Source organism: Aythya marila (assembly GCF_965140915.1).
Source record: "Aythya marila genome assembly, chromosome: 3".
Classification (NCBI taxonomy): domain Eukaryota; kingdom Metazoa; phylum Chordata; class Aves; order Anseriformes; family Anatidae; genus Aythya; species Aythya marila.
In genome coordinates, this window is record NC_139044.1 from 42,192,967 (window position 1) to 42,219,222 (window position 26,256).

A 26,256-nucleotide genomic window follows, 5' to 3' on the forward strand; every position below is an offset into this window, starting at 1 on the left:
GAGTTAGAAAGGATATGTAAGTTTTTATTTTTTGTTAATTGGATTCGCCATTGTGCAAACTAAATTTTCACAGCTACCCAAAAAAAAAGGACATATCTCCTAAATAAGGCTGGGCTAGTACAGCAAGCAAAAATTACCTGTCATTTATTAGCTAACACACTTAGCTGTTTGCTTTTCAATATTCACAGCCCATTTTATTCATGAATATTTTGGGTGAGCAAACTTCCCCTCACCAGAATACTTCCAATACAAAAGATCAGTGGGGTAATAAAGCAGCTTGAATATTGTTTCCGAATACTGAGTGGGAGCAACTCTGCATATGTACACTATCTTTGCTAATTCCTTCCTCCCCTACAGAAATCTATTCAAAATGCTATTTTTGTTCATGAGTTCCTAAGTTCTTGTTACCAGTTACACAGCTGAAGTGATAATCCTGCAATTCGTGATATTATGACCTTTCCACAGCAAGTAAGCACAATGACATAAGTTGCTGTTTTCAGGCTGGAAAAGAATATCAGGAAAACATAAGCCTTTAAGAAACAATAACCCTGTTTTCATGACAGCGTCTCTCATGTAAACTGAAAAATAAGGTGACTGAAACAAAGAGTATCGTATTGTTCCGAACAAGGAGAATTGATTCTCCAAAGAGAAGTGTTCGATTATCCCTACGCATGTTTGGTGACACTGCAATGTTCTTTAAATGTTTCTGAACCCAGACAAGTGTTTTGCTGCTGGTGGTGGCTGAGAGCTTTTTGTGAACCTATCAGTACGATAAAACACCACAATATGTTAAAACAAGATGGTTTTACTTTAAAGAACAGCAAAACAGATTTGAGGCAGAATCCCTTCAGATGTCACAGAAGTGTGTAATTTCCTTCCAATTTTGCAAATCTGATAACGTATGTACTATGTTCGCTTCCAGTGGCACCAACATCTAACCACGTTCCCAATTTTCAACACGTAAGATAGCCACACAGGGCCTAGTCCTACAGTCCTTTGTTACAAAGGGAGGCAACACAAGTGATTGCATTGACATGCACAAGCACTTTGTCAGGTAGGTAAGAATAAGCAACACCTTAAAGCCATTGGCAAACAACATTTTGGGAAACTAAACGCATATATTAAATGTTATATAAATATATATACATATTATAAATACAATATAAATATATAAATATATTACATATTATATGTATTATATTACATATTTATATCCTATACGGACATGACCAGTAGAGAAATTTAACCAGATGACAGAGAAACATCCATCCACAAGGACATCTGGCCCTTTTCGTGTTCTCTGAGCTCTCAGACCATGAGCCTGTCCCCTCAGTGTGCTATTGAGAGTATTCATACCCAGCTCTGCTCCCAAAATCATTTTGGAGACTTAGCGTGTTATAAAGGAGACCCAAGACACATGGTATCTAAACTAATGAGATGAATAACAGGCGACAAAAATGACTTGTAAGATCATTCATTTTCAAGTAAACTGGAATGTGATGTGTTAGCAATTAATGCTGAGTTGCTCTGTTATGGTTTGGGACCCTCAGGACATTGGAGGTCTTGTCTGAAAGATGCAGCTCAATGTAGTTGACATTCAAACGCATTAAAAATATTGCCTGCATGAGAAAACCACAAATTTCCTTTACAGGAATGCAAGTCTTGCTAAACAGACACAATCCCCTTCACATTTCAGTGAACAGGGAGCTGCAAGGTGTGCAAATGAGCACACCTTACAGGAGGATACGACTCTGCTACACTGCATGTCCTGAGCACCCAGGAGTTGAAAAAAGCCATTAAAATGAAAACAAACACTGCTGATTAGAAAACAAACCAGCACAAATAGCAAAAGACAATCAATTGAAGAAAAAAGGTTTTACATACATTTACAAAGTTACAAGGTGCTGTATCATTTAAAAATCAATAATGGCAAAGCACCATCACTGCAATATTACATCTTACTAGAAGGCATTTCCTACTAGCTTTATTTCCACATTCTTGCAGATTAACACAGAAAATAGCTCAATAAAACACCTTTGTGTAATTGTCACCAGTTATTCCTGAAAAATATTATTCCCCCAAAATAATTTCATGATTCCTATCTGGGAATTAGAAACAGCAACTAAAAAGCCACCGTTTTGTGATGAATGGAAGCCACAGGATAATCTTTGAGGCCTGCGGAAGAGTACAATCACATTAAATTCCCTCAGCTCAAGAAATGTCATCTTTACATCGGCTGGTACAAAAAATTGTTTCCAGCCTGAGGCAGTTATGATAAGGGATTTAGAAGCCATCACCATGTGGGCCACGAGATACAAAGGAATGCATCACTGCATATAAAGCGTCTCTTGCTCCCAATTTCGGAGCTAATGTTTTCACAGCTGTGTATGACTTAGAGCAGCTGGGAAGAAGAAAGGGACTAAATGAGTCACTGGAAGTATCCAGCATTTTGTCTAACCTGTGTTTAACACTACCGCAGCAGAACTGTTGGTAAGCAAAATAAGATCAGACAATGATACTGCACGGGCTGGGGCTGTGTCCTCTTGGAAGCAACATACAAAACGCCTAATCTTTAAGGGGAGGTAGGCAAAGATGGCATTTCAGTCATATCCGTGCACTGCTACAATGCTACTGCCAGCTGAAACAGCCCTCAGTGCAACTGAGGTGGGTCACGGGTTACACAAAATTACCGCAGGCCATCTGGCACTCCCCAACACGCTTGTGCCGCTGTGTATACGAGGGGGGGAAGCTTTTGGAAAGCCTTACTAGCAGCCTTTGCACAGCAACTCTGCTCTAGCAGCTGCCAGACTTTGTGCACAATGACATGCAGGACACTAACAGCCCAAGATGAAATCTCACCCCTGCAGAAGATAAGAGGCTGCAGACCGCCATAGAGGGGTTTTGTCACCAAAATGCTCAATATTTGCAAGCTTGCACTTGTAGACTTGGATACCACAGCCTGCACAACCAAAAGCATGGTGCTGAACTTCAGACAGGGCTCCGAGTGTGTGCACTTGGACATGAGGACCTCACCTGACTGCAGAAAATCATGACTGTCTTGAGAAATCTTTAAAAGCCTAATTATTTAATTAGTGATGAAACCAGCTCCTCCTGGGGTTTCTGCTGCCTCAGGGTTCAATTTTCCATGGCAGGTCTGGCTCTTGGATTTTGAGTGTCAGCAAAGGGATAAATGATAGTCTCAAGCTCTTTCGTTTCTCCTGATGTTTCATTTTCTCTCTGCCTCCTTCCCCTACAAAATGCATTTTTCACTTGTTAGATGTCCCTTCATCACGTAGCTTATCTATCATTAATTGTTCAGGCTATGGTTCAGGCATAACTCGTATATTAACATGCAATGCCACCCAGGAAATATTTGGTATGTTAAAAGAAGTTCTTAAAGCAAATGTCAAATGATCCACAGCATATAAAAAAGAAATATTCAGCTGCCACTCTCTTGTAACAATTCTGCCACATTTATTCCATCTGCTCCAGGGAGCAAATTTCACAGATTATCAGTTTCTAATAAATTTCACAAGGGCAATGTATTCCAAATATGTTTCTACAAATATCTAGCAGATGGACACATGAAAAATAAAGCATTGTTATCTCATCCTATATCTCATGAAGCTGCTTTGCATGCATACTAATGATACTTAGTTTTCTTTGGTATAAAAGCCTCATATATTTTCCTCTGTATTTTCCTCTACTACTGCTAGAACATCAGCAGTGTCTCCAAAGGTAAGAAAGAAATAAATCCATTTGCTGCCTATTTTGTTGATATAACCGAATTCCTGTTTTTTACACAGCACTTTGTAAGATAACCATATTTGCCATGGAACATTTACTAGCTTCTGCAAGGGCAATGGTCTGAAAGATATATTTTTTTTTAATTCTACATTCTTCCACACGTTTTGGGGGGTTTCTCCAGCTATCAAATACAGATCACACAGAGATTGATCTTGATATGCACATGCATTCACACAGCCCCCTCTGTGATAGAAGTGAAATAGACTGAAGCTAGGACAGAGATTTAATGAGACATAGGGCACACGTAAAATGTGACAGACGTACAACTGGTCACCTAGCATGACTTTCATTGTGATATGTAAGCTATCAGATAACTCAGATGATGACTTTTCAGACAGAAATATAGATCAGAGGTTTCTTACCAATTTAAAAGGCAGGTGATTTTATGGATAACTTCAAAACCAGGTGAGTAACTGCAAATGCCAAATCGAGACTTAGATTCCAACATCTAAGCACCTAAACAAATGTGAGTAGGTACTTACTCTCGGTTTCCACTGGTCTCAGAGGTGTTTATTAGTACCCCACACATTTTGCAAAACGTGGTCACTTTCATTAAGTGCTTAAGTGTTGATCAAGGAGAGCATTCAGCACTAGTGGTGAGCAGAAGTTGTCCATGTAGGACTTCTTACATGTGATATACCCATAGAAATGTCTTCACTGAACACAGTCTCATTGTCTTGACTCTGACTACTTATGTATTTATCTTGTTTAACAGCAAAAAAGTAAAGCAATTTGCAGTGCCATTAGTACATGGAAGCAATGGCAATGGTATTTGATTAATACCATTATTTTAAAGAAGAGCTAGTGACTATAAAAAATAACAATGAGAGGTTTGAAGTATATTGGTGATTGGAAAAGAGACAGCCTGAAGGATTATTAAACCTGCTACTTATTTATTTTTTCTTGAAGGATACTGTCCTAAGCAATCGTCAGTCCATTGTTCAGAATGCAAGCCGTATTTTAAATGGAAAAACAATATTAAAAAATCAGTGTAGCTAATTGGCAGTTAGCTTCTTTTACATGAAATTATTAAATACTGAATATATTTGCTTTTTCGTCAAGGCATTGACAAAAAGTTCTTCCTTCTGTAAATGCAAGACTATTAAGGAGTACTGTTGTTAATCAATCATTAACACTGTATTAAACTATCTGAGAACAAACCCATTTTTGGACTGCAGTCAAAAATGCTATACTTCTTCCTTGTTTTTTGTTGTTGTTTTTTTTTTTTTTCCAGAGAGAGAGAGAGAGAGAAAGGTACTCCAGTGGATAAGCTAGGTACTCCACATCCCCAAAAAAAGAAAACACAAGATGAAAACAAAACCAAAATGAGAATTTATTCCAAACTACGCTTTCCTTAAGAAAATAAGCAAAAGAGAGAAAATAAATAAATAATATTGATATATTTTTTTAAAAAACTTATTATTTTAACTCATTAAAGTTGTTTTGGTCTGAATTTTCTTCATTAATTCTCTTTTATTACAGTATCAGTCAAAAAAAAAAAAAAAAAAAAAAAAAAAAAAAAAAAACATATTACTAAGAGCTCTACCTTGTTTTGAAGCCATATACCTTAATTTGAATCTAGGTTGCTTCGATGTGAAGTGATGTTTCATCTGCAGAAAAATTTAAAAAGTTTGTTTGAATTCTCGTTACACATGCTTGATCCTCTACTGGTCTCAAAGACACCAAAAAAGTGCATCCATAAGCCAGATGTAAATTTCACCTCCGAAGACGAGGTAAAATGCAATCTTAAAAATGTAATCTTAAACCATATTCTTTAAACTTTCCTTAGAGAGTAGGTTTTTAGCTTATGATTTTTAAGGAGTAATATGAGCACCTACATAAAGACCAAAAAAGAGAAACAGTCTCTCAACTAACTTCGCTAAGCAGGGGGAAAAAAGCCTCTTGGGCTTATGTTTACTTCTTTTGCTTACTCACGCTATACAGCAGGTGGAATTAATTATTTAGAGACCAAATAACCTTTAAAAAAAGTAACTATAACCACTTAATTTGCATAAATATAAAACTATTTTAAAGATGTAGTATCCTACTTTCTGGTAAAAACGACATACATTTTCTCTTCCCACCAATATATAAAGAAATTCTTAGCCCTTAATTACATGAGATTAACTATTTTTAGAATAGCACCGTTTTTACATATTGAAAAACTGTCACTGGTTCAGGACTGAATCTTCCCTGCCTGGGGGCTTTGCCAACACTGTTGGATTATTATTATTATCATTATTAGGAAGGGAAATTTCAGAAGTTTGGCACTACCACAACAGTCTGGAGGGTTGGAGCATCCAGGTGGCCAGTTAGGACAGAGAAGCTGATGGCAAGCTCTGAAGTGAATAAAGTGAATATTAAAACTGCATTTACAGCTGCACTGACACACACACAGCACTTGGACTTCATGTATTTGTGTCCCCAGCAAAGGCTGGGGAGGACACTCATCTCTCAACAGCACAACTATTAAGCCTGCAGCCTTGTAATAGAAAACCTAGACTGAAACAGGCTCAGGCTTGTATGGTACTAAGGAAGGCAATCCTTGTATTAAATAATTAAATAATTAAATAAATTTACAACACTTGAAAACTCTTAGATCTGCAAAATAAGGTTTGAAATGGTCAACTACTATCCATAACGAAACATACTAGCTTCCAAAATACAAAGTAGTGCGTCAAGAAAGGGTTTTAGCTTTTAATCCTTGCCCTGAAATAATACTTCTCACAGAAGCAAGATGAATACCAACAGTTCAGCATCAGATTTTCATCCACAAATGCTAGGAATAGGGGAAAAAGCATGCTGAAAGCTCATAAACACTTATCAAGACACCTAAAATTGTATTACAAGTTAAAGTATGGATGCTGTAAAGAAAATTCCAGTTTCCAGACAACCCAAACGTTACATAAACAGATGTTAACAAGTAAAAACAAACCACTACTGCAAACCTATCTGATGAATTCTTCTGAAAGCAGAAAAAAAGAAGTCTGTACAGCTTCTCCAAGTATTTAATAGTTAAAGAGAGATTTATGTCATTCTAGGAGCCTGATATATCATTTGAGTCCTCACAGGCTAAAAGCATCAATATATGTTGCTATACTTTATGTTTTATTTTTTAATAAAGAGTAGGGTGTTGGGTTTTTTTTGCCCCCTTCCTTTTTTTTTAAAAAAAAAATAAAAAAAAAATCACAGGAGGCTCTTAAGACTTGTGTTAAACTTAAGTATTTGAGACTTCTCTAGCTAAGTTGAAATCAGAGTTCTGAAATCAGTTATGAAGTATCAAAGTTATGGGGGATAGGCAAGACAGACACAGCTTGATCTTTGAAGTCCACTTCCATCATTTTTCACTCAGCTCAGACTTAGTTTAAAGCATGAAAGTTATGCAAAATAAGTACCTCTATATTCAACAATGTGAGTGAGCAACTTTTAAAATCTGGAAACATTTCTACCAATGCAACAACAAAATGAAGGCAAACAGATTATTAATTATACCTGCTCAAAGACAGAAATAGGAGTGGCATTAATTTGGGGTTGGGGGGGTGTTGCATTTTTATTAAGGCATAAACTCCAAATACAGCCTATGAAAGCTTTTTCTAGTATAAATACTTGTGGGAGACAAAGTCCATTTTTTCTATCACAACAGCAGTGCAACATTTACTAACAATCCTTCAAGGAGCAGCCTAAACCTTGCGGACTAGTCTAGAGCCCCCTTCACACAGCAAGAGGAAGAAATATAAATGCTAGCATTCCTTTAAAAAAACAACGCAACCATAAGTATAAGTGCATTCTGCATTAGGATTCAGTTCCCAAAATATCTCCATTGTTGTCTTGGTTTCCATTTGCTTTCTAATTCCCCAAAATAGCATTCTTTCAAAACTGTTATATAAAGGGTCATTACTTGTTAAGGACGCCCAGAATTACAGCAAGGGACTCTGGCTCTGCTCAGAGCTCAATTCTGCATAGGAACAGAGGAGTGCCTTTTCAATCAGCTGCAGCATCCCCAGTACTCCACAACTTCTGGATGTTCAGTGGTTCACACCACAGATCACAGCACCTGCAGGCAGAGTTGGAGCAATGTGCATCAACTGCATGCATGCTCCCTTGTCACTGGCTGTACCAGCTCTGCTTAAGAGCAGTCCTGTGTACTGGAGAATCCCCCACACAGTACTTATTTCTTTTACCTGCATCCATTGGCGGGCTGCTGGCAAAGCTCCTGAACGTGGCGAGGAACAGAGGTCATAACAATAACATTTTGGGGATTTCCAACCTTGAACAATTCTGGTATTATTCTAACACAAGTTCAAAAACATTCCCTAACACTTTTATGTATGTCAATGATGCATTAAGAAACATTTTTAATATTTCAGAGGTTTCCATGATATCATTCTTACCTATGTAGTTTATCTTCCAGCATCTCCATATACTTTTCAGCATTTTCTTTTACACTGGTCACTGCAAGACAAAATTCAACAATTAGGTAATGGTATAACTGAACAGTTTTTATTTTTAAAACCAACTCATCTCTTACCCACATATTTTTATACACATCAGTTGAAAATGAGAATTCCAATAATCTTTCCACAATTAAATTACAGTATGTCTTCCCCCTTTTTTCTTGAAAGTCTATTGTATTGTATGTGTACTAAATTAATATATCTACTGATCAAAGCATCACTAAATTAACCACTCAGTTGCACCAGAAAAATGGTGAGACTAATGAAGGCACGTATCATAGTATGTATCTTGTCAAAACAAACCAAAAACCCCACACAACAGAGCTAGATCTTCATCTTTACCTTCAGGAGAAGTAGGCAAGCCTAATTCATCAATCCCTGAGCAAGAGTCCTTTAAAATCCTATGAAACCTTTATCAAACAACTTAGGACCTAGGTATCATCTCCACACACAAGTCCCTATAACTTCTTCACTGAGAACGAACTCCAATGAATTACTTACTCAATGTAACACAAAATAACAAGGCTATGTAGGTCCTTGGTACTCCACCCTGGGTATGAATGAGGGAAAAGGCAAATCCCCTCTAGGAAAATGGAGGCTCTTTGTGGATCATCACATTATTACTATCATCATCTTTACCTGGCAGCTGCTCCAAGTCTAGTAGGACTGTTAATTGGTTAGTCATTTTGAAACCCTTAACTCACTGCACATCGATTCTATGTTCAGTTTATGTGAAGACACATTCTACAGAGTATGGCTTTTTCTACAGGCAAAGCTTGCTGCATGGATCATCTACCCTCTGAATTTACCCATCCATCTCCTCCTCCCATCTCCCCTACAATACAATGCTTCCAGATTGAGCTAACATAAATCAAGTGCTGCATGTATTTATCACTTTCCCTCTTTTTTTTTTTCTTTTTTTTTTTTTTTCATATTTCCCCCCCATAACATAGAATTTCACACACTAATGTCTAGTTTGAACACTTGGTTTTAAACAGGTCGGTTGTTCTAAAGTTGCACAAACCTACTCAGGCAATACCATTTGCAGCAAACATCAGGGTCAATGTGACATTGACTATCTGCAGAAGGTGTTCACCTGGTCAGACAGAAGTCACACATAGCTGAAGCAGTCTCCACCTCAATAGCAAACATGGGACATATTTCATGAAGCTGATTCATGTTTTTTTGTTTGTTTGTTTGCTTCTTTAAAGTGAGAGGTTATCAGATTATATATATATATATATACACATATACACACACACACACACCCTAATTCTCTATTAAAGCATCAGTGTCACCCATGGTATCATTAATCCAGAATCACTGTCAGAACAGGTTTTGCAACACAACACCTTGAGCCAGCAGGATTATGGAAGATTATACTGTATATAGACAACTGAATTCGTTTCTACATTCACAGATCTATCTCACCATTAGAGGAGTGCTGGCAAACGTTAAGCAAAAGGTTATATGAGGATTTTTGCAATAGCACTGGAAACTAAACAAGTTCCTTTATCTTGTAGCAGAGTTTTCTAACAAGTACAGGGCTCAGTAAAAGTTCTTGCTTTCATTACCATCCTTTTATTCCCCTGTTTCCTGTGGAAGTGCAGAGAGCCTGCAAGTCTTCTTTTAATGACACGCTACAGTTTTATATAAACTACAACCAGCTTTTCAAAACTCCCTATCTGTCAATTTGCAATGCGTTGACCTGAGGTTCAGCACACACTTTGATAACAGATAGCTTCAAGGTATGTGGCTGCTGTACTTCCCATTCTCTTGCCATTGTCGTAATATCCTTGAACATGAGCTGTTACAATTCAGGGGCTTATTCGTTCCAATAATAAAGTCAGCAGATATTAATAATTTTTGGAGAGGGATGAGAAGAGGTGGAGAATCTGTTTCACACTCACTTTGTTTCTAACCGATATAGTGACTTCTTATGTTACATGAAAGATAAACCTTGCTTTCAATTTCTCCTGCTGTGCTTGTCACTTTTTAATTGGGTATGATCTGATAGAGTAATTCGCACTTTCACAGTTCAGTCCTGCCCCTACATGCAATTTTACAATGCCCTTGAAGCACGCAGCTTAATATATCAGCATTATTCAATGACAAAAAGTAATGGACAAGAATACACCGCCAGTCGAAAGTAGGTCAGTAAAAAGCTAACACTCATTTGGAAATCACCTCACATCACTAAACCACACTCCCTCCCGTCAAATGTTTTAACTACATTAAAAGAAATGCAAACTTTGCTGCTAAAAGAGAAAGCTATCCAGACTAGCTTTGTCTCCTTGCCTTCTTGTGCATGTAATTGAAAGAGCCGTGACCTGGAGATTTTGCTTGAAGGAAAATACTGCTTAAAAATTCGGTGGGGGTTGCTTCCGTCGTAACAAATTGCAAGCAGCACCACAACAAATACACAAATACTTTCAGCCTTTTAGATCATCCATTTGAAATAGAAGACAAGCAACAAATTAGCAGGTTTTTTGTTCTAGCTTAATGAATCTGTTCACCATCACTTCAAAGCACACAAAGTGCAAACTGGAAGCCATGCATGCCTTAAATCTAGCTAGGAAAGTACTAGATGACAGACCAAAAAAAAAAAGTAGTAATAATTTATGAGACTCTTTTCTATATAAACATGCCAAATGGTTTATTTTTATATTTAAGTGAATGAGATTGCCTTTTTTTCATCAGTTCTCCAGCGATTTACATGCTTAGCTCATATTGGCCTTAAGGGGAGTTATTAGAATAAAAACATATAAATACCCATGGAAGATCAGGCACCAGGGTATTTGCTAAGGTTAAAAATATACTTTTCTTGTGAAGCCTTAATTGAAGAAAAGTGATTCAGCATTTCTCTCTCTTGTTGCATCCTTCCTGCCTACAGCAGCAAAGCCCAGTCTTAGGATCAGTCCTGGTGCGATGGGGCTGAGGGGCAGCAGTGAGCTCCTGTGGTAGCCTTTTAGTTGTCACAAAGTGCAAATCTACCATTTTTAAAGCTGCATAAACATCTTACAATAATTAACTTACATAGTCTTTCAAAATATCACGTGTGTTTCTTATCTGAAAACAGCACCCCAGGGGTAATGTTACTTCACTTAATTATCAGTATTATTTGAGCCTACATGTGAAACTATATAATTATTTTTATCCCCAATCTTGGCTCTCACTAAGTGAGCTTTCAAAGACCATTACATCTGCTTTAGATTCCATCATCAATATTTTCCAAAATTTTCAAAAAATGAGTATCTGACTTGATACACCTTGAACCCAGTGGAAATTCCAGATGTGGCTGCTTGGCACCTCAGAAGAAAAGGTTCTTAAAACTGAAGTAAGTGCCTCAATACTATACTTAATATCATAGCCATTTTAAGTGCTACCCTACAGGTCTTTAATACTCCATCAGACTATTGGACTTTTTTTTTCTTTTTTCCTTTTTTTTTTTTTTTTTTTTTTGTTAGTGAATGGTGACACATTTTGACACATTAAAGGTTCGAAGAGCTGCAACAGCTGCCAGCAGACCTAGACCCAGCAGAAAAAGAACTGCCACACATTGCCTGCCTGCCTGCATGACAAGCCCGAAGCCGATTCAATTAGCCTCTCCTTTCCCCAAGCATTACTTTCCTTCTCAAGTACTTCATTAGTCAGGCAAAGTGAAACTCCCACTGACTTCAATGTGATTTTTGCCCAACTTAAGGAAGCGGGATGAGATTTGGCTCTTTAGAATGATATAAAAAATAAAATTAACTGCAAGGACATGCAGTGATCCAGCTGCAGTAAATACTGAGGGCAGAATTAGTTGCAAACAAGGTTGACAGATGTCCTGTCATTATTCTATCTTTGAAGTGTATAAATGATTACTAATGCTAAGAGGAATGCAAAAGCAGAACATGATCAGTTGAAACCATCTGATCTTTGCTGTAGTGGAATATGTGCCATATTAATGTGTGAAGTTTTGGTCTGAAAAACTGTGGAAAAGCTTCGATATATTTAAAGGTTAACTTGAAAAGCCAGTCAAACTTCAGAGAAGACATGTCAGCTGCTCAACTGCATGTCAAGATGATTTATCAAGCCACAGTAACAAGATTTTGGATTACAGAATAGTAAGGAATTTTGCAACTTGCAGACAGACATGGGAAAAACCCAAAGAACAAGCTTTGAATAAAGAAAAACTGCCTCTCTCCAGTGCGTTATTCCCAGGGAACTCAAAAAGAACAAAAAAGGCCAGAATTAAAGAGAGGAAAATAGGTGGTTCAATAAAGACGTGAAAATACTCTAAAAGAGCTGTTATTCTGGGTCAACTCAATAAACCAAATTCTATTCTGGTTCACTGATTATTTTTCAGTAACAAAATAAATATTGAGATATGTAGTTACTACCTGTCTCTTCAAGTGATTGTGTTTTGTTTTAAAGAATCTGCTAATCCTTTAAATATCATTACAGAACAGCACAAAATTAGCCTAAGGAAATTACTGCCACTGGCGACAAGGTGGTCAAAATTTTGGAGTAGTCTAAATGGTTTGGCTGTTCCACAAATAAGAAGGTGAGTTGTGAAGACAAAAAAAGGGGCTCAGCACCTATGATGTTAAAGCCCCACAAGTAAAGACATAACCTGGTATTGATGGAGTTGAAGGTAACGTTGATTTATCATAATCCCATCCCACAAGAGGAAAGAGGGCTTTTAGCAACCTATACTCAAATGCCACTCCACTGCCTTCACAACAATGATGGATGCAGTATGTTGCATCTTGCCCATATGAAAATTTCCAGCATCATCTTCAGGTGCCTTTCCAGCACCAGACGGTCAACTCCTCTGATACAGTAGGGCAACTCTTTCAATATATAGGAATAACCTATTAGAGGATCCAGCTTGAGTATCACTTTTTTACAATACTTTGATCGCTGACCTTAAAAACCCTACAGTATACTGCCAGCTTCCATTTCATACCCTCATATTTTCACAAAGATTGAGAAGCAATAAAAATACATGAAAAGTAATAATGAAATGCAAAATTGGCAGAGCACAGGACAGCACAGCTTTTTCTGACTTGTGCTGCACTGAAATAGGAAAAGAAGAAAAGAACAAAGTGAACGATTTCTTTTCCTTAGGATGTTTCTCGTGGGGTTGATGATACAGTAGGTCTGCTGTTAACGTTCTCCAAAACACGTAGGTACATCCTGAACAGCAGTCTAACCTCTAGACATGTCTGGAGTGGGTGGACACTGCAGTACCCAAGACAACCCAGCCTTCTCTCTTTGGGAGACCCCAGAAAGGCTAAGTACCAGCTCATTTGGAGAGATGGCAGTGTTTCATTCACATGTAGCAGAAACAGGCAATGAACACGCGCTTTGGTTTTTCAGAGAAGGATCTCCATCTGCTTGTCTCTCTGCATACAAGGCTCTCATCTTATTTATAGCTAGCTTAATTTGTAGCCTTGATGCAACTTAATGAAACTGAGCCTGCAATGAGTTAAGTTGATACCTTGACTTTGATGTGAAAAATTGCAGCTAAACATATACAGTAAGTAGAAATTACTGACTTGAGCAGGGAGGCCACATCCTGCCCTCAGGCTGTATGTCAGGTCAGATGTAAGGCACAGAAAAACTCAGCATGAACTGAAGTTTGACAAAGAAATAAATAAAGTTAAAAAACAAAACAAAACACTAGATCTTATAAAGCGAAATGACAGGAGATGATAGCAACTCTGCCTGTAACAACTTGTATTTCTATCTTTCTGGGTGAGGCATCAAAGGTTTGCAGAGCTGAAAAGAGGAGGGGGGAAGCTGTGCCTCATAAAAAGGCGCATTTGAAAACCAGACATTCCTAGAATTTACCTCCTAAACCTTCTGCTTTGTATGTGGCACTTTTCATCCAAAGAGACAGGTGACCCTTCCAGTTCTGTGATGATTAAATTGCCTAAATTGAAGGGAATTACCATAGCTTCATATGGATGCTAAGCTTCTTTCAGATTTCTGTAAAATCTAGTGAGCCAGACACAGAGGTTCCTCCTGTGCTACATGTGGGAGAGAGCAGCAGGGGAAAGGCAAATTACCTTCTGAATACTTTCAGTAAATACTCTAAATGGTCTAGTGTCAAAAAAGAAAAATTAAAGAATTGTTTTATTATTCAATATCAAAGCAAGCAAAGCCTTCAAATTAAAGGGACTGTAGGTGAAATACTGAATCGGCAGTGACCAGAGCACTGAAGTTACATGACAATTACCTTGATACTTTAAGAGGCTATAAAAAGTGCAGGGAAGGAGATTAAGGCCCAGGGTCACACAGCGATAATGCAAGACCACCCACCCGTCCAGCCTCCAGGCCTCCCAGCTTAGTCCCCTCCTGCACGTACCACCTCTCGGTAATCACAGGCCGGGAACAGAGCCCCTAACCACAGGTGTGGACACTTTTCCACACACAACTTAAAAGCTATGAATGTTGCATTTGGTGTGCACTGAAGGGAGCGTTAAACTGGCTGCAAACTTGGAGAAAAATGCTCCTGCCTTTCCATGCACATGGCACTGGATGGCAACGTCCTCGCTTCTGGGAAGCCCGAACTGAGCCCTGCATCCAGGCATCTCTCTGCTTTGCATTTCTGACATAAGCCAATGTTTCCCAGAAAGGCCTTCTTCATTACGGATAGGTTTTACATTACTTAAAATTAGTTGAGAAGTGGAACCACGTGCATTTTTCAGCTACAGCATGACTGCAGGGCACCACTTTGGGAAGCATGCTGGAGATCCCCACTGCAAACGTGCTCAGGCAACTGAGGCTCTTCACTTCTACAGAAAAGGCAAGGTTTGAGTTTTACTCTTCCAACCCATCACACCGATAGGACCATTATACAATCATTTATCAACATACCTTAGCATAGGAAGTATCTTTCCAAAAGCCATAAGGAAAATTTCCCTTCACTTTCCATTCCTATTTCCCTTCTGTTCTTCACTAAGCACTGGGGGAGAAATGAAGCAGAGGGCAGGGGGAGGGAGAGCAATCTGCCTATATTTTCTTTGTATTTTCCCTTACCCGTTTTCATTCCTCTGTTGACCATCTGTTCAGATTCCCTCCCCACTCAAAAAAAAAAAAAAAAAAAAAAAAAAAAAAAGATCTCTCTCTTTTTTCTCATTTCTCCTCACAAAGCAGAGCCTGAGCATCAAGGAGAGCCATGTGTCCAGTTTGCTCTCTGTGGATTGTCAGCAGTCACAAGAGATCATCTGGAAACCATTACACAAGCTAACAAGACAGCCAGACTCGACATGTATGAAGGCACTAAAAGAGTTCAAACTTGTTACTTGAATTACCACAAGTTTTTTCCTGAAAGTAAGATTTATTTTAACACAGTTATATAAAACAAAAAGACCCAGAATGAGCCATTTATATAGCTATCCAAGACAAACAACAGAGAACATAAGCTATATTCAGAGGCTAAGCTCCCTGCCAATAACTGAGAACACCTAATACCTATATCATGAAAAGAAGGAACAATTTAAACTTTTTTTTTCTTTTTTTTTTTTTTGGCTGAGGAGACAAACTACAAGACAAGTGAAATCTTGATTCAATTACTGGCCCATTATTATCTCATTGCTACTAGGGATGATCAAGTAGACCGTCAGATGTATGTCACAGCAGTTCAGTAATGTCAAGACTTCTAAAACATACAGTAGCTGTTTTAAATACTCTTCTCACAGTGGTTGTTTTGCTGAACTTTCATATATTCAGTCCTACGCCTAATATTTTAGTCCCTGAATTACAACCAAAAATTATATTAAATGAGTAACCCACTTCGCCTTTTAATTTAAGGTCACAAAGGAAACACAGTCCAAGATTTCTTTCAACCATTCTAACCCCTCCAGAAACTCTTCCAAAATAAAAGGGCTCTGCAAAATCTCCTGCTAGTCTTAATGTTACTGATTAGCTTTTCACCAGCTCAACAAGTATAGCTAGTCAGGCTATACAATCCACTAAGAATCCAGGCACCCACACAGAGACAGCCTTCAGCCAGAAGATAAAACGTATTTTATACTGCAACAAATACAGTTATTTAATGCAGAAGTTGTCTAAAACTTCTTTATGGAGTAAACCCACAACAAAATGGCACAGGCCCAAAAGAAAAAAAAAAAAAAGAAAAACAAACCCACACCAAACCCACATTTGACTCCAAATGCTGCCATAGAATCTGGCTACTAAAAGAGATGAAAGGGAGAGATGAGTACAGACATAAGTGCTTTGAAAAGCACGAGAAAAAAGTGTGTTAAAAAAGGCCAATGTTACCACTGAGAATGGAAAATGACACTTATCTTCACTTCAGTAGAACAAATGGCTGCTAAGACATCAGTCCTTCAGATGATTTGAAAGAAAGGAAAGTAGAGCTCAAAGGTATATACTGAATGTTAGAAGTAATACATATTGCAGTAGCTATGAGAAAAAGGAATATTCACAGCATTGCAAGCTATTTTTAACAACCTTGAAATGACATCAAATAAAGCAGAGACTTCCTGTACCAACACTTCCAAATGATAACTGCAAATAGCGCTAACTTGCATTTTTGCACTGCTGTTTTCTCCAAGGAGCTAGAACAGGTCTTCAAACCGCAGAACACCTGTGGAAAAGCATCAATTTCTTTTTTGAAAAATAGCTGACAATGAATAGCAGTGTAGAAAACAAAAGTGTCCCACATAGTCTGATACAATGCGGTTTTCAGAAACCCTCTGTAAACCACTTGGCCACCGTTGGCTGTAACAGGCATGTTTGCTGCATTGCGACTGCAGGGCTTCCAAAGAAGAAAAAATTGTGGAGCTGCTCAGCAGAGCCTGTTCTGCACTCATTCCAGGCAGGAGGACTAAAGCAGATGAACTTAATACACTGTCTTTCTTAATCCCTAATAATCTTTGTCTTGACCTCCTCCTCCTCGCACGACGCAACCTGCTCACAGGCTTCATGAAGCTCATCAGTAATATTTAGATCCACTTGACATACCAAGTAAACACGATGCTTTTGACCACAGACATGCAGTGTCCACTTAAAAGCTTCTCACCTACTAACCTTTAAAGCTGGACCAGAGATTTACAGAGATTTGGGAAAATTCCAGCAGTTGAGCAAAACAGATGTAGCTACAAGAATAGATGTGCACCGAGTGCCCATGCTAACCCTAAGCACCACAAAGGGCACTCACAGATACAAGTGCACGCTGAACTGCGTTCAAGACAGGATTATTAATTTAATTAGCTGGCTTATAAAACAATGCTTAGCGTACAAAATCATTATTTGCTTTCTTACTTCCTAGCACAAAACTCTAATACACTAGTGCTATTGAAAAAGACCACTTTAATGTCTCTAAAGTGAAGACATTTCCTAAAAGATGATAAAGTACATTTCACAAATGGGTTACACATACCCCTTTCAAATGCACTGTAACAAAAGATTCCAATGAAAAAAACAAACTATCACATTGCACATTACCACATAATTTCCACCTATGCTACTGTGTATTTTAAATCTTTTTTCCTTGATGCCCTCTTCTGTCACAAGAGCAACAGATACATTTGCATCTTCCCCTTAACCAGACAAACTATAAAATATTAGGGTTTCCTGATAACCTTTTGGGCAAAAAAAGGGACGTAATTCATACTTTGCTTAGAGAGATTATGAAAAAAGCAGCCCTATTACAAGTTGAGAATGTATTTCTCAATAGAAGTGAACAGTTTCAGCATTGATAGAAAGTCTTCTACTTGAATTAAACTGTAAGACCTCTGAGTAATGGCCATAAAGGAAGGGAATTAAAGACCTTGCCCTTCACATGGACTCTCAACATTGCTACATTATAAGTAGGATGAGTGGATTCATTCTTCAAAGCAGCACAATGCTTTAATACTGTAGCTTATTTTATATATATATATTTTTCTAATGAAAATAGCCAATTCTGGTGGAGCTAACCACCAGAGCTAACTCTTGAATTTTCCCTACAATATTTTTCTCTACATTTTGTCTGTCGTACCATCCCCAGCTGTCTTCCTTCCTGACTCCTGAATCTACATGGTTTGTGTCCCCTTTTCTCTTCCATTCTTTTTTTTTTTTTTTTTTTTTGTCCCCTCTGCCTTTCAAATTCCTCTCTCCCCTAAGGTGTAAAACATTTCTTATCACAGGGAATTTTACTTCTGGTTTGGTCCACATAACAAACTTGCAGTACTTAAGTTACTGCCAGGAAGGAAAATTTCTAATGGTCTAATAAAATAAGAACTCTCAAGCCAGTAGTTTGAGGACACTTTCCTGGTTATTCTGTTGACTTTGAAATAAATTCCCAATGGCTGGTGTAGACTCTTCCTATGGTAGCTTAGTTTAATACGTTCTAATACCAAATGTCCTTTAGGTACGAATTAGTTGACTTAATCTTCATGGCACAAATTATTTTTCAAGTGTCATCTGGAAAATTTTAATTTCTGAAGAAGTTTTGAAGGGATAAGCTTGAAGTCAAACTGCGGTAAAGTCAGGTTCCTAATCTTCAGGACATCCCCAAACCCATAGCAACAGCAGTACTATGAAGCTGCTCCAAAATATGCAAAATGAGGATTTTATGCCTCTGCCCTCAACCTTCTCTTTTCACTAAGGTGAGAAAGCAGTAGTAACTCCCACTTCTGAGCTGGCCACTCTCAGAAGCCACTCTCAGAATGTTGCCCTTCAGGCAACATTCACCCATTACTTATCACTTCTTCACAGCTAAGATGGCTAGTTAGATAGGCCACCAGCTGGACCATACCTTATTACAGCTTTGAGACCTCAGGAGTGAAATTTTCCATCAGTCCCACAGCCTAAACACAGGGGAGGATGACTTGGGTTTCCTGCTTAGGTGGGCAGTTAGCAGTTCAGGAGAGGCAGTCTGCCCAGGCGGCAGTAGTGCCAGAAAGAGAAGTGGATCGAGTCAAGTAGGAAAACAGTCACAACAAAGAACAAGTTGGAAAGTGATTGCTGGAAGAACTGAGCCCAAGAGAAAACTCTGCTGGTCTGAGCTGGTCTGGCAGCCGATGGGCACATTACAGCCTGCTTTCCAGGGCACTTACTTGAGGTCTGAGTATAGACAAGTGCTACAGGGCACCATACTGTACGCTATTTTCTCAGCTGAGCTGCTGCCTCTTTGCTTGGCTGACTAACTGATATGTCAATTGAACAGCTGAATACCTGTCTTTTTCTTTTTTCTTTTTTTTTTTCCTTCTCCTTTTTCCCACTTGTATTTTAAAGGCTGGGCCAGAATGCCCATTGTTTAATGCAAGTGGACGTGTATCAGCCTGTACCTTTATGTGAAGTTGAAGAATGTGCAACAGCGTTCTCAACTTCAAGGCCTCTCACAGATTTTGCTGCTTACACCTGGCCAACCTGTGGAAATGAGAAATGCTCACACAGCAATGCTTCCACAGGGTTAGACTGCAAGAAGCCTTTTCAAAGCTGTGATTGTGCATTTTAGCTGTGAAACTTCCAGTGATATCAGCAGGAGTCACACAGCTAAATCCCCAAGCAACGCTTTCGGAGGATGACTTATATTTAAAGGAGGATTAGAAGAAAATACTTCTTACACCATTTTCCATGTAATATTATCAGTCTTAAATTCAGAGAAGTATGGAATCATTTGGGGGGAATAAATGATTCACTGGGTATCAATTTTTCCATCCAATTAGGTTGGGCAACTACGCTGAGTGTTTAACACATACCCCTGCTGCCCCTCCCTTTCCACAGAGTGTATATATTAAACACAAGTTAAGACTTCTGGGTTTTCAACTTTGTTGATTTTATATTCCTTTCGGGATTTAAAGTACTGTTTTGTTTAATTATTTTTCCTCTACTCATCCACAGTATTGAATGACAGTAATAATGAGCTCAGAATCATTGTACAAATCCCAGTAGGAACCATTCATAGTTTGTTAATAGGACATTATATTTGCATTACCAAGTGCAGTTCAAAGCACATTGTGTAAATTAGCTCCGAGGGTTACTACCACGAATCTAAAACCAGAACATCAGGTCAATTAGCACAGCTCTAAAGCACATTAGTTTGGTTGAAAACATAAAGGGTATGATTAAAATTCTAGGAAATCCTCTCCTGCCCTGGCTAAGAGCCTCTCAGAAGAAGGCTGGTTTTGCCTCCGGGAGACACCAGAACGCCTCAGCTCACACCAGTACGGCCTGATCCCAGTGACCCCAATGCCTGATAAGCAATACTGGCCTCTTCTGAAGCAGGGGAAAATTAACTTGCAGGTGGTGTGGAAATCCTCAGAACTCCACAGAGACGCTTTCTTCCCCGTTCAAATTAAAAGAACAGGTGAGAATGAGGAAAACTTGGAGGGCCTGGGAGTTCAGCATAGAATATATTTCTTACATGAAAATGCAATTAACAAAGAAAAGCATATTTAGTTTCTACCACTGAAAGAAACACTACCACTACGTAGCACAACCAATCCCACATGCAACAGGCCAAAAAAATCAGTTTAATAATGACAAGAGGAAACATACAACAAACTAAGGCAGGAAGTTCCCAGTAACAATATAATGTATATTACTGTTCCCAGTGCTATACTGTAGGATTATGTGTCTTTTGGGCAAACAGCATGTGCACATGCACACACACAACTATGCAAGTAGCTAATGAACTTCAGAGATCACATAGAGCATTCTTTGGATGAAACTGTTGGAAGAGAAGCACACAGACATAGCAGGAGAAGGCACATCACAACGAAATTCTGCGTCAGGACTATAACTCTGATGAAGCCAAGGGATGTCCCAGATAAATAAAAGAAAAAGCCAAAGGGTATTACTATCTGGTCAAATCAGTTGATTGGTCTAAGCCCTCTAGTCAATTCAAGTCAGTCTTACCAAGCTATCAAGTCAATGTATTACATGGGCTATACACCTCTGCTAAGCCAGAGGATTGATTTTAAGATTCAATCCTGTGGGTAGGAGGCAGCTTATTCTCTAAATGCCAACCCATTTGTTACTCTCTGCAGAGACTATTTTACTCTCTCATTACTCTTTGCAGAAACATACTTGAAGCAGTGGCTAGATAACTTCAAAAATTACATAATCTTGAACCAAATAATAAGATTTCAGATTACACAAAAGAAAACATTGAATGGCAGGGTTCACAGTCCACTGCATAAAAATGGTCATTCCTTATACACTGAGATGGCTGTATCTATGACGCAGAGGAAGATTTCATCGTTAGTATTTATTTCTTTGTACCATGTACATAACTGTTTGGTAACTGCCTAATAGATCTGTATGAGCAGAACATGCTAAAGCTTCTGGCAAGTCCTGGAAGAAATGACTGAGATATATGCAGAACAAGGTACAAAAGTATAAAAGAGAAGATACTGGAAAATGAATTTGGATGTTTGAGTCAAGTACCCCTGTGAAATGCTTCTTGTTCCATGACCACTACCAGCTAAAGAGCTGGAACCTCCTTGTGGATGAAGTTGTGAGAATGAAACAATTTGCCTGTATGAGATACTGGGCATGCTTTTCATGAGAAAACAGCACATAGATACATAACAGATTCGACCCTACCTGCAATGCAAACTGATGGGCCAAACAGAAAGAGGTATTTAGTGAATCATAAATTGAATATTCAGCTGGGAAAAAAATGCTTTATACAGAGGACAGCAAGCAACACAAGAAAGATCAGCAACTACACACAAATTGAAAGAAAATGAATATACAGACAAAAGGCATATTTCAAAAGTAAGCATTTTAAGATGCCTACTATTACATGAAAACCCAACAGTAAAAACAGATGAGCTAGAGTGACCAGCAAAGTAAAAGCTATTTGGTGTAAGTGCTTCTGAAATCAGGTAGAGTAACACAAATCAATGGACTGCTTATTGTATCTACTTATTTAGTAGTTCAGGAAGGCTTAGATTAGCTTTAGAAGGATTAGATTGCAAGGAGAAATGAATTTACAAAGGCAGAGAAGCAACATATTACCGCAAGATTCAATAGGATCTACTGTAATGAAAAATCTGCCTTTTCAGGCCTATTCAGCTGAATTTGAATTCTACAAACTTTGTATGATCAACTCCTGAGGTATTTTCTTTCCTTATTTCAATTACAGATATTGGGTTCCTGATGGCTAATGCACCTTCCATCACGTTTTATATCCATTAAAGAGGTAGAGAAATTGCCAAATATTTTATTCTGTGGAAATAAAAGATTTTCTGTCATTCTGCACTTCTACATCCCCACAGCAAGATGAATTAGAATTTTCTCTTTGACATACACAGACACAAATATATGGGAATTTGTGTCAGACTTTTCTTCAAGATATATCTACTCAGGGTCAGAACAAACAGAGGAGAAAAAAGCTGCTCTCTTTGCTCTCTTTTTTTCAGATGAGACTGTCAGTCTGCTATCACTTCCCTAATGAGAGAGTGATGTAACTATTATTCCTAATTGTGCATTATTTCAATTTTCAGCACTTTTAAGACTAAATTGCCCAAAGAGAAAGGGGCTGTCCAAAGGGGACCCATTCCCTAAGAAAATGCATGTGAGAAGGAGCAATTAAATACTCACATTCTAAAAAGTTGTGAAGCACAATTGCTTAATAATGATTCATTTCAAATGATCCCAGAGAACCTCAGATTTTTTAATAGCTTCATTCTCAGTGGTCTTCCCCAGAAGATACTTAAAAAGGGCACGACACAGCAATCGGCAGCAGGAAGCAAATACTGTTGCACTAATACTGAAAGTGGAGTATGTCAGCAAAGAAAAATACAATTGCCTAAATTTGATTTCTGCCATTGCATCCTTGCTCAGAGATGTATTCCTGTGGGAAGTGCTGTGATATTTGGACAGCTACAACTCTTTGAAAAACATTAACATGTTGACGTTCTCTCTCTCTCTCTTTGTGTGTGTGTGTTTTAACGCATGTTCTCCCACTAAAATGGAAGAGTTATTGGCCAGCCGACCTGGTCAAATGGACAACAAGGGGCCAGGCATGGTCATTTCAGAAAACTGACACCTCACCTCTTTCTGCCTTAAGTTACCACCTCTTCCTCCTGAGCTTCTTAGCATTTTCTTAAAATCTACTCTCTGCAGTTCAAGGAGCTCTCCTCAAAACTACTTCCATCCTGCCATTAGGTGCATTGTAGCCGTCCATTTTCTACTTGGGAAGTAGGAGCTTCTCATTCATGAACGTTCAGGACCAGGAGGATGCTGGGCAGCAGACACCCCAGGGGCTGTTCTCCAGCCCAGCGCTCCAGAACACCCTAGCAGCACACCAGCCCTACAGAAAGGGAACAGTGCCACCTTCTGATCCCCTGCCCTGAGCTCCTGGGGCATGCCAGCCTTCTGCAGCCAGCCAGGCATGTAATGACTTACCCAGATTCAGATGGCAAAGCAGACCTGCCGAGCTTGCAGTGTGCAAAGAAGAGCAGAGGCAAAGAAAACGAAGGAGGAAAAAAAAAAAAAAAAAAAAAAAAAAAAAAAACTCGCATAACTGCTTCTATCACCCCGCCAGAAAAATCGCCTTGTATTCTAGTAGGAATCATCTTCGATTAACCTTTTATCTTTTGGCTTCCTTAGCCAAGAAATTAGCAACCAAGGCATTAAATGAAATTGGATTTCCTATATTTGATTTGCAATGTTTTGAGATTTCATCAGTTCTGAAAGGTGTTAATGCAATCTGCTTTCTAGCAGGGCATGGGAAGCACAACACAGACAGAACTCACCCCATCTATAACAAAAATAAAACTCATTATCCTTCCTTGTCAATTATTTGAAGAACTTTTTGTTTTGTTTTGACCTGAACTGAACAAGAAACATACTGTAGTTTCAGTGTTTGCTTCAATTTTCCTTGAGGGCAGTTTCATCCTTAGAAACAGCACAATAACGCAAAGGCTCCTTAGATAGAGCAAAAACATACAGACACCCTAATAGGCTCTAAAGCCTTTCCACAAACTTCTGCTGGTTTTTTATGACTCTTAAATTATCTCTGGTGCTGCGGATCGGATAATCATGGCATTCCAGATGTGAAGTAAGGGACCAGATGGACAATAGAGAAAAAAGAAACCTTCCCTGTTCGAAAAAAATCTATTTTAGGAAAAAGCTTCTTACAAAAAGCATGGAAGCAGCAATGTTCTTTGGCTACAATGATGGGAATCCTAGCTGATGGGAACCACAACTATTTCAGATCAAGGAGCTCCATGGTAAAGGCACAGCTTGTATGTCTGGACTGCATTTAAGCACAAATCTCAGCCCCTTGAAAATGTGCTTTGTGCCACTGCAACAGCTGAAATGAAGTGAGGATTCCCACTTTTGTCCTACACAGTGAGTGCATGAGATGTCCTCTGGATGCAGATAGCAGGCTCGCCCTGGCTATGACAGCTAATAGAAGTCCCATTTGGGACTTCCTGGCAAAAATCACAGCAGCTCTCAGGCTGCTCACACTTCTGCCCAGGATCAGATCCCTGCCAGCAGCCTCCAGATGATGGCTGTATGTTACCTCCTCCACAAGGAAACCCCTGTGCCAAGGACCTGCTTAGTACCCTGCCTTTAAAAGAGCACTGCTGGATTTCCAAAACTGAGGAAAGTTCTTCAAGGAGAGAAATTGTTTCACCATTCAGCAGTTGCATGAGCAGACCTGGAAAGGCAGGGGCACTGCATCAGTACCAGAGACAATTTGATGCAGAGACAGGAGCTGAATCCAACAGTCCAACAGTCCAGACCAGAGTGATTCGGAAGGTCTGTGGGAATACATCCTTGATGCCAGAAGTAGTCGGTGTTGCAGATTGCTTTCCAGCCTCCTGCACAGGAATACACCGCCCCTCACCAAAGGAGACCTGAGGCAGGCCAACTGTTCGTGTAGGGCATCCAGGGTGGCAGATCTGCAGACTGATGATGACTGACAATTCATACCAAGGGGGTCATCAAGCGTGCCTCAAAGGAGTGTAACTTGGAGAGGTCAAAGCAAAAAGTTAATAGGCTGGTACATAAAACAGCAACACACTCTCACCCCTCTCATCCTCTCAGCAGGGCTCTGTTTTTGACCTCCTTTTTTCCTCATTTTTCCACTTCCACTTACCCTTCTTGAAAAGGCTGTTAACAAAGGCGTCTCACCTATCTGCAGTCACAGTGTTAAATACTGGCATCAACTACCCATGTTCCTATAGCATTAGCGTGAGCATTCACCTAAGCCCAGAAACCACATGCAGAATATTTGCAGCTGAAGTGGGCTGCGAACCCACCAGGAAAGCATATCACGGCACAGGAACTGCTGCAGAGAGAGGGCTAGGAGGTACCAGGGCAGTTCATTTAAAGTCTGATACATAACAGTATGATTTTTCTTTTTATTTTTTAAGACAAGGGAAGGAAAACAGTAAATGAGATATGAGAAAATCTCCTGGCCCAAAACAAAAAAACTTTCCCTGTCTGTTCCACACGAACATTAGGGTTTCTGCATCTTTGAAAGAACAGTCAATATAAAACAGCATTTTGCTGAAATTGCTTATCTGTATTATTTAATATGCTGTTGTGGTTTAAGCTGGCAGGCAGCTGAGCACCCCAAAGCTGTTCACACACTCTGGCCCCTGCCCACCAGCAATAAGGAATCAGGGGGAAAAGGGTTAAAAAAAAAAAAAAAAAAAAGGTAATACACAGACCAGTTTCGTTGTTCCACGTGAAGTATGTGGGACATACCTTTGGTCAATGTTGGTTAGCTGGCCTCGATCAGCCTTACCCAGCTCCTGGTGCACCCCCAGCCTCCCTGCTGGCAGGGCAGTGTGAGAAGCTGAGAAGTCCTTGGCTTAGTGTAAGCACTGCTCTGCAACAGCTACAAGCATTATTCTCATCCTAAATCCAAAACACAGCACCATAACCACAATTTTTCAGACTTTCTAGCAGAACTAATTGAAAAAAACAATAATAATAATTTTAAAAAATCTTCAAAAATCCCCCTGGAAAAAAAGTATATATTTCTGCTATGGTGAGCTTTAGCTAAGTTGAAGTATTTATT

The 26,256-nt window shown here is 39.0% G+C and overlaps 1 protein-coding gene across 3 annotated transcripts in view; it reads right to left on the minus strand.

The window, feature by feature from the left end:
* The window catches only part of DISC1 (DISC1 scaffold protein), a 190,947-nt gene that overhangs the window by 28,980 nt on the left and 135,711 nt on the right, over window positions 1-26,256 (minus strand). For all 3 annotated transcript variants that reach the window (XR_014317286.1, XM_082757809.1, XM_082757808.1), the window contains exon 10: window positions 8,199-8,259. Coding sequence is in view for 2 of the 3 variants with exons in the window: in XM_082757809.1 (XP_082613935.1) it covers window positions 8,199-8,259 (61 nt within the window). In the remaining variant the exon portion in view is untranslated. The remainder of the gene's footprint in view (window positions 1-8,198; window positions 8,260-26,256) is intronic.